Source organism: Esox lucius, chromosome 6 (genome assembly GCF_011004845.1).
Source record: "Esox lucius isolate fEsoLuc1 chromosome 6, fEsoLuc1.pri, whole genome shotgun sequence".
Lineage (NCBI taxonomy): Eukaryota > Metazoa > Chordata > Actinopteri > Esociformes > Esocidae > Esox > Esox lucius.
This window is the reverse complement of record NC_047574.1, coordinates 26,400,367-26,412,411: the sequence shown is the minus strand read 5'-3', so window position 1 is coordinate 26,412,411 and position 12,045 is coordinate 26,400,367. Positions and strand designations below refer to the sequence as shown.

Genomic DNA, 12,045 nt, shown 5'->3' with positions numbered 1-12,045 from the left:
CAGAAATATATTTTCCAATTCAAATGGTAGAGGACTTAAAATGTATGTGTGGTTAATATGTATAACAATAATACTTTGTGTGAATACCAAGAAGTGAGATGCTAAAACAAACCAACAGTATTTCTCCAGTCTGGACTAGTTTTTTTGACATCTGAATGAATATGCTAAATTTAATACTTGAAAATTGGTCAGTTATATTAATTTACACTTTATACTGTATCTTGGAGGATAATTTTTAAGTTAATATCTGGAACAACATTAAATGTTTTAGCTAATAAGAGTTTTTAGCTGCAGCCTCCTGACGCTAATCCCTTCAGCCGCTGATGTGCACAGCTAACGAAAATGAGCACCTGTCAAAAAACCATGACAAACTACAGACTATTTTCCAATACCATTTGCTTGTTTTTGGGGTAGTTTGTTTTCATATTAAATAAGATACATTTAGGAAGCCAATTGTTTGTGAAATAATACATTGCCACTTGGATTGTATCTGGGTTGAAATGAAATGGCCAGATGGGAAGAAAACAGATTTGAAAGTTGTTCTTTCAAAACACAGTAATTAAAGAACAGTGTTTATCGTTTAGAGTGCTTTCTTTCTTTATTTACTGCCTTTTTAACAATATCTATCAATCATACACGTAATTCTGGACCTGACTTCAGGGTAACTCTGGATAACAGCCAACACTTTGGCAGAGACATGCCTTCCTGTCACTAATAAAGGGATGAAGGTGGTTAACTCTAGTGTGTTTGTGTGTGTGTTTGTGTGTGTATGTGTATATCAAAGATACAGAGATCTACTTTGTTCATAGTTCAATGGATGAACTTTGCTTTTTATCTCATGTCACAGTGTGCCCCCAGCCCCCTAGTGCTTAGAAGGTCCAGCCCATCCCAGCGATTCCCAGATTCTCATATCCTGATCATTTTTACTAGATAGTGTATGTTGCTATGGTAATCAATGTGAAGAGATACAGTATATGTGAAGTAAAAGCACACACATTTGCTAATGACTTCAATAGCAGTTCTATCTGAAGTAAGTCAAAGGTCAAAGGTTGAGTTGATCCTGCATTGACACCGGGGGAAGTTGTTGGGGGCATACTTCTTCATCCTACTTTAGAGATCAGAGGTGGAGGAACCTTCTTATCTGGGCCACACTGGATCTCTCTCTCGCTCCCTCTCCCTCTCTTTCTCACAAAAACATACATACCCTTCTTTGTTTCAGCTCAATTCAATTCAAAGAAGCTTTATATATTGTCAAAGCATATGAAGAATGTTTTTAATTACTATAATAAAAATAAATTCAAAGTAAGCATTGCACAAAATCTTTTAAAAAAGGATTAAGGATTATGACAGATCTAATGTTATATTATTACCGATGTACACTGTAATGACAATGCACAAATAGTAAAAGTATTAATGCCAAGCGGGAAAAATATTGAACTTATAACTGTTACATTAACATTTCTGTTTGTGTGGTTAGTCTTTTCTCATGACAAGGGTCACAAATGTTCTTACAATTACTGCACAATATGGTGTTTCACATAACAGATAAGGTTTATCAATGTTTGATTTTATTTCAAATTGGTTGCGAGTCTGTATATGTGATTAAGTGCAGCTCTGTTTCCAGTTCATTTTTGTGGAAATGTTTCTCTTGAGAGCCAGCTCTGCTGATTCAAAGTCAACTTATATTGGATCAGTCACTGTGCACACTCTGTTTAGGGGAAAAAAGCATACCAATTTGTTTAAATTTTTTTAATTGGTTCATTCTTGTGTCAAATAGTTTTAATTTTCTCACGATTTGGTTGAGTCTAATTGCACCACTGTTTTGGGCCTCCATCCAATTCTCAATGTTGACGAGATCTTTTGTCTGGAAGGTTTGAGATGTGCTTTCTTTTAAGTATTTGTGAATGATCTCTTTTAACATAAATTCTGAATTTTGGTAACTGTTGTGTACAGTCCTACTTGCGCTCTACATGTATTATTTTGGGTTGTACTTTGGAGATGTGTTTGTAATGTTAGGTAAATGGACCCAGACAACACAACCATGGGTTGAATAACTGATTGGAATATGTTATGACACATCCATAAATCTCAGAATTCCAATATTCATGTCCTCTTATCATGTCAAATCTTTTTCACTCTTGTTGCCTGTGGTTTTGATGTTCAGGTTGAGCTATGTGTCCTTTTTTGTGGACCTTAAGGCCAAAGTGTCTACATACAATTTGTGGTATCCAAAAAATGTTTTCAACACAATTATTTCGTCCCACTCTTGACAGAATTTTTGCACAAGATCTTAGTGCTGTTACATGCTCTCCTGAATCAGTAAACAAAGAGAATTTTTTTTTATTTCTGTCTCTCTCACTCAAACCCCCCCCCCGCCCATTTCTCCTTGTGGTGTTTCTATCTCCATTCACTGCCCAAGGTTCCAGATCATTGTTGCCTAAAAAAAGGTAAGTCTGTGTCTATCCCCTTAGAGCGTCTGATTAGCAACACGTCACAGACCTGGAGGTGTAATCCAGGTCTAAGACAGGAACAGTGGCCTGAGGAGGGAGGGGTTAGGGCCAGGCTGAAGGCAGTGTGGCCTGAACGGATGGGTAGTAGGCCGGGCCCTGGTTAATCCCTTCTTAAATAGCCTCAGGAAGAGTTAACACTGTGGGAGTGCTCAGATCCAGCGCGCTATCCCACACAGTCCTGGACGCATCTCAGACACATACAGGAGTTGGGAGAAGACCCTTGTGGACTATTTCTAAATCGAGGGGCTGAAGCAGAAACAACAGAAAAAGGTGTGTGGTCCAGGATGAACTTTGCGGCCCAGTTCATTTACGCCAAGTATGTTGGTGATGGCCTGCCGAGCAGAGTGGGATTCAGCGACGGTGATGAGAATGACCCTTTCTGGCAGAGGTGGGACACTACATGTTCCTCCCCCACCTAGTGTACTCCTCCAGACACGGGGGGATTCCCCAGCCCCAGCTGCAGAGATAGTTCCATGCACCCTTGCTGCTCTGGCTCCTGTAGTGACTCCTGCTGTGCCAGCTTCTCCTGTGCCCCTTCAGTCCTTCCCTGATCCAACCGGGGTCGATCAAGCGTGCCAGCCACAACGTCTGCCGTCTTCTTTCCCCTCGTGCAAGGATATCTACGTCTACATCCACCTGAAAACCACTGCTTCACCACTCTATCATCTAAAACCTCCTGTCCGGAAATCTAAAGCTATTGACCCCCAGCTGCTTCTGCTTTCCCCAACATCAAAATAGAAACCCAGACCACCCCTGGCTGTTTCTCTGTCCCCTGATACCCTTTCCAGACCGGAGAACAGATTCCTCCTGCCTGCCTTCCACGCTTGCATTCCTCCACCCTCCACTGGGTCTGTCCTTCCCTTTCCTCTTTCTTCCCAGGTGAAGGTTGTTGTCTGAGGGAGACAGAGTGGCGATAGAGAAAGGGAAAGAAGAGAGGCTGTACAAGTGTTCAGGCAACATAGGTGGAAGACATTTCATATAATTAAGACAACTGAGTCATTAGAATCGCAGAAACGGCAGTCTAGACTCTCTGGAGAAGGTCAGAGGAAGTAGTGGATCAGGTGGTAAAGGGGGATAATAATAACCAGCCTTCTAGCAACAGAGACAGTCATCAAATTCACCACCACAGAGCGGTTCCCACCAAGGTAGACTATTAATAAAGTCCAAATTCATCCTGGGAGATGGTTGAGTAGCTCCACCTGGTGGTTCAATATGTGGGTTTCGTTTGTATCTTAGGCGTTTGGAATCCTATACCAAATGATATTGTACCAGCTAGTTCATGATGTGAGCAAAACTACTTAAACTGCTGAATGATGCAAAATAGTATAACACTAAATGGTTAATGTCTTAAAGGCTATTAACATTAAATAGTAAAACACTGTTCTATAATGTTCTGTGACTGCATGTATCTGAGTTTTGTTCAAGTGAAGCCAACACTCTATGAATATACCCTCCAGTAAGTGTAAACACGGTGTTAGTAATGAGGTTAACACCGCTAATCCAATCCCTGTTTGTGTTTAAATATAGGAGCTTAGTTCACAAGGACCTGATTGATGGTGAAATAATGATGGTTCAATTGAATATGTCTGTATTATACACAGAAACCCAACCACTACTCCTCCATTCCAAGACATGTTTCTACCCTCTGTCCCCTAGCGAGGAGCAACGTCTTGGGTCTGCTAAACAGGGCTCCTCCTCCTCTTCCAAGACCAGCTGCAACAGGGTCTGCAACGGGGTTGCAGGCCGACCACACACCCTCATCCACCCTGAGCGCATGAAGGACTTTGGTATTGACGAGGAGGTAGAGACCGTCAATGGAGATGTCAAGACCTTTGAGACCAAGGTGGTGGCCGCACCTGAGATCCAGCTTATGGACCCACCCAAGACCAACAAGAAACCAGATAGTGAGAGCAAAGCAGTCGTGCCACCCAAGCCTGAGTACCTCCGTTTTGAGGACATCAGAGCTGCAGCCTTAAATATCCAGTCTGGGATTCAGAAGACACCCTGTACGGTATGCCAGATCCTGTTCAAAGCCTTATTAATATGAGTTTACCTCAAAACCTTGCATGATTTAATCCATAGGTGTTGGAAACTCAAAGGTTCAGAACTTCGGTTTGTGAAGTTCTCAACATTTCCGGAAACTCTCAGTGAATCGTCTTTAACATGCAGCATCTGTCTACAAGAGAAAGTCTCTTCTCTACACCCTTAGAAGAAGAAAAAAACTAATAAGGATTTAATGATGTAGAACACTTTTGTAACCAAAGTTTAGTTGTTCATGGTGATTTTGAGGGACAGTCAACTCTAGCTAGTCTTACTTTCTAATAGTAGTAACTTCAGTGATGTATAATGCTTCAAATGCAAATGCTCAGTACTGTAGCATTCTGCTTTTTGGTGTTCATAGTACTCCAGATTGTCCAAGCAATACAGCATGGAGATCTTCCTAAAGAAAGAACATCTCCACTACACAGGCTCTGTGAAGGAGAGAGGTGTTCTCTATCTTCTCAACTCCATGAACCAGGTATGAATACCGAAGCATCTCTCAATTATTTTAGTCTGGATAAAATACCTTTTTGATCAAGCTGAAAACAAGCAGCCAGTTTTTTACAAGCTAACCTGTAGGGTCATTTGAAGATAAAAAAACATTTTATTACATAAACCGCTAACTCCTACCCATCTTCACAGGAACAGCAGAAGAAGGGAGTGATTGTCGCTACAGACTGTAGCTTCTCCATGGCTGTGGCCCACCATGCAGTTGAGTTAAGGATCCCATTGTTCGTCATCATGCCAGCTAGCGTTGCTCAGCCCCGCCTTAGGATGTACCGAGACTATGGAGCCATGGTCATCTCCTACGGTAGTACAGCAAGGGACTCTCTGAAACATGCCCGTCATCTGGCGAAAGAAAATGGATACCTCAGCCTGGAAGAGTGAGTAATCCCGGAGCTTGATGGCTTTTGTGGTTTCTCAGCTAACATGGGTGCCAGTCCCATAGCTATACAATCAGAATCAGGCGCTGATGCAGGATTTTGCCACAGAGTGGGCAAAAAAGATTTAAGGGGCCCCCAGTGTATTTACATTTTTACATAAATAATTACATAAAAAGCAGCTGATATTGTAAATTAATAAATGCTTGAAAGGTCTTGATCAGCTTTAGCCTAACTGGATTACTCTGTGTTAAGAGGAGAAAAGTCAGAACACTGGCAAATAATATCACCCAGGCTAAACCCCTGCATGATCAGGTAGGCAGCAGTCAACATAACATAAGCAGCAATCCCACTGATCCATGTCAATTCAATAACCTATTGGTAGCCAAGTGGTTGAGGAAGGAATTGATCCTATAATATATTTATTAGAATATCCTTGTTTGAACAAATAATGTACAATAGAATATTGGCACATTTGTTTTCTGATGCCATTTATAAACATGCTACAATAAAGAACAATGTAAGCCTACTGGCCATAATACAGTGCAGTCCGTACATTTGAAATTAAACAAAGACTAAGAGGCTAAGCATTGTATCCTCCCTGGTGATGCCTTGCAGGGCCTGTACTGCAGTCATACTCCATTCCTGTTTGTTTTTTGGTGTTTCTTTCCTTCCACCTTGTCCTCAGCAAGTTAAATGCATGCTCAATGATATTCAGCTTGATTAACGATGGGTTTTCAGGCATTTGGATGGATCTAAGCAGAAAATGTGTACACTTCAGAATGTATCCAACCACTGCAGTAGGCATCATCAAAGAAGACAAATGAGCCAGTGGCATTCATACATGCCAAAAACACCCCTTCACCTTATTTCACAGATATGTTCGTCATTTGCCATTGCTGAGCTAACCACTGCTTTCTTTCTTATTCTTAAGGCACCAGATCATTTTTGCGTGTCTAATGTTGGCTGTCTCTGATCAATTTATTCAGATTCATCTGCATCATGATAACCAGCCTGTCTTGACTGACACTTCTTTGGTTATTAGACACAAGCAACCAACTCCAAATACAAATACAAAACCTAGAATCAAGACTACGCATTGACAGCTCTCTTGCATGCATTAATGATGGAAACAAACACCACTGTGAATTCAATTGTCTAAATACTTTTGATGCCCTTAAATGGGTGGACAATGTACAAAACATGTTTTTTTTCTAAATGGTTCAAAACTTGTGTCCTAATGCTTATGAACTGCACTGTGGATGTGTTGTGTCACTGGGGAAATGGTACCAGTGTGCAGAGTTGTAATCGTTTACTTGTAATTACAAACAAAAAAAAACTGTACCTGTAATCTATTACATTACCAACTAAAGAATGTAATCGGATTACAGATACCTTTGGAAAAAATTATGATTGCATTTGGATTACTTCAATTGAAAAAGATTAGGTGTGCGAAATACTTACGACACGTTGCATGTTTGATTCTGTTTTGAAATGTTTTGAAAACATTGTTATTTGAATCAAAATAAAAATTGAGCCTCTGTTGTGTGTGATCATCATGCGATCCACGGTGGGCGCGCATAATCAGATTAGTGAACGATAAACGAAGCGCTAGTTTAATTTTCTCCAGTTTTGGACAGTATATCTATGATAATATTAGCCGACCCATATAAAATGTGATTTAGTTATCTACTATAAACACGTCTGAGAACAATGATAGGCGACAAGTGTTTTTCAAGTTTCAAGGTTTGTCATTATTTATTTATTTTGTCAAATGCACCGAACAGCCAGAAAGAGTTGCACTCAACAACTCAGACAGGAATTGTTTAGAAGATTAGGCAACTATTTGTTAGATACCTGTAACATGATGCTGCCTTCAAGATAAAACATAATGGAATTTATCACGGTTTTTGAGGAGAAAAGGTGTGTCGGGAAGCACTCTGCCAAAGGATGCCATTTGATGTAGCCAACTCTACTCTGTCCATACGTGCCTCCTGCTTTGCATTTCAGAATTGCGTTCATTGGTTATCATTGGCTGCTGACGACTTTGAATTTAAGAGTGCAGGTGTATAATCACAGTTTATTTCTTTCATTTACGTTTTGAAAATCCATGGCATGGTTAATCGCTGGTTACGTTCGCACGAGTAAAACGTATTTGTGTGTGGATGTTCACAATTGCGTTAATTGGTTATCATTGGCTGCTGACGACTTTGAATTTAAGAGTGCAGCTGTATAATCACAGTTTATTTCTTTCATTTACGTTTTGAAAATCCATGGCATGGTTAATCGCTGGTTACGTTCGCACGAGTAAAACGTATTTGTGTGTAGATGTTCACGTGCGTTCGTGTGCCTGTGGTTTCTGCAACGTTTTGACCATTTTGGTGGTTGTGGAGGAAAACATCTGACTACTGTAGATTTAGGGTAGGCGTGAAAAGCTACGGATATCTTTATTTTTATATATGTCAATGCCCTTTTTGAGAAGTTATTGCAAAAAGGTCTTGAATTGGTTTTAGGCTATTCCTGTTTGTTGTCTAATGCATGTTAATGTGAAAGTACTCTAAAAGTAATTCAAATTAATCGGATTACGTTACTGAGTTTGAGTCATCAAAAAGTTACGTTACTGATTACAAATGTGGACAGGTAACGGATTACATTTTAAAATGAACCTACCCAACCCTGCCAGTGTGTAATGATGCAATAGGCTTACTGTCAATTCATTCTGAATCCCAGTTGGAAACAATGAAGAGGCAGAATGTAATCTGAATTAGAAAAACTAATTCTATAATCTAAAAAATGTTGATCCCTGAAAGAAAATGCATCTCAACTGTTACAAACCAGTGGATCAGATCCTGTGCATCACACTTTGCACTGGTGGGTTTGGATTACATTTTTTTTTGTATTGCATTATATTCTCACTTTAAGTTGGGTTTACCCTGACTGTAGTAATAAAAAATATATGTATCTTTAAGGAAACTGAAGCTGCCTCATGACGTTTGGTTAGAGTGTTCCAAAGTTGAGGGGCCACATGAGAACACCCTGTCATCGATGCTACATAGAGTTATGGCAGTATGATTTAATGATTGTAGCATACATGAGGGGGAATAGATCTGGCATGTGTACTTAGGTTCATTCACCCTTGAGGCATGTGTACTTAGGTTCATTCAAAAAAATCTTGAATTTGATCTTATTTTAAACAGGCAGCTGGTGGAGGCTGAGTGAAACATGGGAGATGTGGGTTTCGGGGTTGTGATGTTATCTTGGCAGTTGGATTTTGGATCGCCTGCAGATGAGGCACAATATTCAGCAGTGCATTGCAGCAGTCCATTTATCTATTATTGTAGGGAATACTTAAAAAAAAAAAAACGAAGTTACAGGATTTAAAGTACTGTACTACTAATAAATAACAAACGCAATCAAGTAAAATCAACTATGGGCTGCAAGTTGAGTTAACACTGCAGCAGTATAATAGTGCTACATTCATATTGTTTACCCCTCTCTCATTCTGTTTCTGTCATCAATGGGGAGACCGGACACTCTAATATTAGCTATAGGAATGCATAGTAAGATATGTATTTACAGAGCATCATGCTACAACTTATTGTACATCTCTCTCTTTCTCTTGGTTTCTCTCAGGGATGATAGCGCTGTGTACTTGGCAGGGCTGGGTACGGTCGGAATGGAGATCTATGAACAAGTGCCGAAACTTGACGCAGTCATTGTTCCTGCTGGTGGGCAGTGTAATCTACTGGTTGGCACAGCTGCCGCCATTAAACACCTAAACTCACGCATCACTGTCATAGTAAGTGTTTCCCAATTTAAATATTTGCTCAGTTAGTGTACCATGCCTGTGACGGTAAGAACTCTGTAAATGTGCTTTCCAAAAAAAGTGCCTGTAGTTGCAAAATCACCCAAATATCACCGACCTTTCCCAGGGAGTTGAACCTGAAGGATTTCCCCTGCTACTACAGTCACTGAAAACAGGCAGCCCAGTGACTAATGATTTATACAGCATGCCCAACAAGAAGTTGTATGGAGGTACTGTACCCACTAACGCAACTTGTTTTTCTTGTCCTTCACTAAATTCCTAAAAGTCTGACACCTATAACCCTCTCTCTATCCCCAGACCTATTTGAGCACTCGCTGGGGCTCGACTCCTTCCAGCTGGCTAAGAAATGTGTGGACAAAGTCATTTCTGTCAGGTAGAGCCTCTAAATTGTACGATACTTAGAGGGTTGACCTTACCAGGAATCGAACCCAGGTCCATGCATCTTTAGTTATCTTATTCACTTACACTTGAAGGATGAGATTCCAATCACATCACAATGCATAGTTTAATTGTCTGCATACGTCTGAAAAAAACTGTTGGCTGTCAGAATGTTGTCAAGATCAGTACAAAAGACAGATGTTATCACTTGGTATAAATAGGCTGGTACTGCATTTGAATAAACATTTCTCCATCAGTTTTAGTGTGGCAAGCTCATTTTAGTGAACTTGAATGTTTTATTGCTGTCTTTTAGGATTGTTGTTGTTGTTGTTGACTCCCTCCTTTGTCTTTTACCCCCAGGGAGGAGGATTCGTTGGTGGCCATGCTGAGGTTCCAGGAGTTTGAACACTCCACAGTTGACACAGAAGGAGCCATGGGACTTGCGGCCATCATAGCCGGCCAACTACCTGAGCTGAAGGGCAAAAGGTGAGCCAGGCACAGCAAGCTGGTGTTACTTTAGAACATGGTGCCCAAGCCATGATTTTCATCTACAGTCTACATCTCACTTTTGCACCGGTCTCCATTCTGCAGAGTCGCTGTGGTGGTCAGCAGTGCTAACATGGACTTGGACCTGATCAGACAGTGTGTGGACCGCGCCCTGGTTCTGGATGACCGGGTCAACAAGTTTACAGTGCAGTTGGGGGACTTTCCGGGAGACATGGCCAAATTACTGGATGTGTTGGCCAGAGAGGATATCAAGTGAGCTAAACACTAACAGCAGAGCAGAAATGTATGACAGTTATGACACTGTACATATGCATAATGGGTTGACTACTTCCTATTTGTCCTAAAAACACACACAGACACACGTCAGTGACCATAGCACAGAGCTTATTCATCTCCTCAGTCCATATATCGGTGATACCTATAAATAGAGATGAGTGCATATAGTTAGATTATAGTGCATACAGTTAGATCACTCAGGGAAGGTAATGCCTCTGTGCCCTATCTGGCCCGGTGACCTGGTTCTTCTCACATTCGATCACATCAGAAATAAGCCACAGGACAGGAGGAGGATTTACCTGGCAGAACGATCCGTCTGAACCAACAAATCCTCTGGCACGAAGGAGTGGGAGTTTAACATCCAATGTTTCATTCACTTCACCTGTCGCCTCTTTAACGTTCCTTATCTCTTTCCTTTCCATCTCTATTAGGCTGTTGGACGTTTGCCACCGGAGGCACGGAGACAGAGGCGATCTCTTCAAAGCCCAGGTGGGACAGCCTACGAAGCAGTGTTGGCCACGTGGGACAATATAAACCTCCTCTATGTGAGTTTGTGTGTAGAAGTGAGAGATGAATCTGTGCTGTGCGTCGTTACAGGTGGAGTGTGTGGTGGAGACGAGGGATAAGACACAAAGTGTTCAACTCCGCAGGACTCTGTCTGAGCGCTACCCCACGCTACGCTGGCTGGACCGGTGACGAGCAAGACCATATCGCTCTGTCTCAGATTTCACACTCAGCTCACACGTAAAAACACACTCACATGCAAGGACACACACCCAACAAAAACACACGCAAACACACTGCAACATTAAATGAAACAGAAACGTTGTGTATATACTCTATTGTACATGCAAACAAATACATAACACAAGCACTGAACTCTGCTGAAAAACTACACATTTGCTGCTGGCTCTTGATTATCAGTGAGTATTATAAAGCCTTTGGTTTGTAGAGATTGTACAAGGAGATAGTATGATATTATATGACATTTACTGCATACGCTTTTCAAATATAAATATTGTTTAAGTATGAACTTTCACCCAACTATTTTTTTATTAGGGGGCGCAGGGCTGGTGTTCAGATTAAGCATAGTCCTAGGCCAAAAATGTGCAATACAGTCTACTATGTAGTCCAGAACTAAGCTTAATCATGTGGGGGCAACGGGCTCTTTGGGTGTGATAATGACAGTTCTTTATGATTGACATCTGGATGAGATCTGGGCTAGCGGACGTTTGTGTAATGGTTTCATTGGTAATGTCGGAGGTCGTACATGTCGCACAATTGAATTCAAATGTCAACCAACTTCTGTCTACCGCTGGATCACCCTAGGCATTAGCTGTGAATATTTCTTTGGAAAATGTTTCAGATTCTTCTTTCTGGAGGGCACTTGCATGTGTAATGTTTGAATTTGATGCGGAAGAATGAGCGGAGCTGATTAAACATGGAAGCATCAGTCTCAGGGTTTGTCCTTGTGAGGAGGTGGCGGTTCCTCATTACAAATTCCATTTGAGACAAAAACAAATGCAGATTTCATTTTTTTTTTATTGTACATACTTCTATATTTATAATATGAGTAGTAGTGATAATGAAAACAAATGTTCTAGAAATAAAATATGATGATGACAGA

At 40.9% G+C, this 12,045-nt stretch overlaps 1 protein-coding gene across 2 annotated transcripts; it reads left to right on the top strand.

Annotated features, from left to right (window-relative positions):
* The first annotated feature begins 2,589 nt into the window (after positions 1 to 2,589).
* LOC105010715 (serine racemase) lies at positions 2,590 to 12,045 on the top strand. 2 transcript variants are annotated; one of them, XM_010870249.5, is made up of 11 exons: positions 2,590 to 2,898; positions 4,167 to 4,521; positions 4,912 to 5,028; positions 5,193 to 5,434; positions 9,065 to 9,230; positions 9,364 to 9,466; positions 9,555 to 9,630; positions 9,996 to 10,121; positions 10,227 to 10,394; positions 10,850 to 10,907; positions 11,016 to 12,045. In XM_010870249.5, exons 1-11 carry the CDS (start codon positions 2,795 to 2,797, stop codon positions 11,112 to 11,114), a joined length of 1,614 nt encoding a protein of 537 aa, XP_010868551.1. In that variant the 5' UTR covers positions 2,590 to 2,794; the 3' UTR covers positions 11,115 to 12,045. The 2 variants fall into 2 exon arrangements, with proteins under 2 accessions (XP_010868551.1, XP_010868552.1); XM_010870250.5 differs by having other exon boundaries at positions 2,592 to 2,780.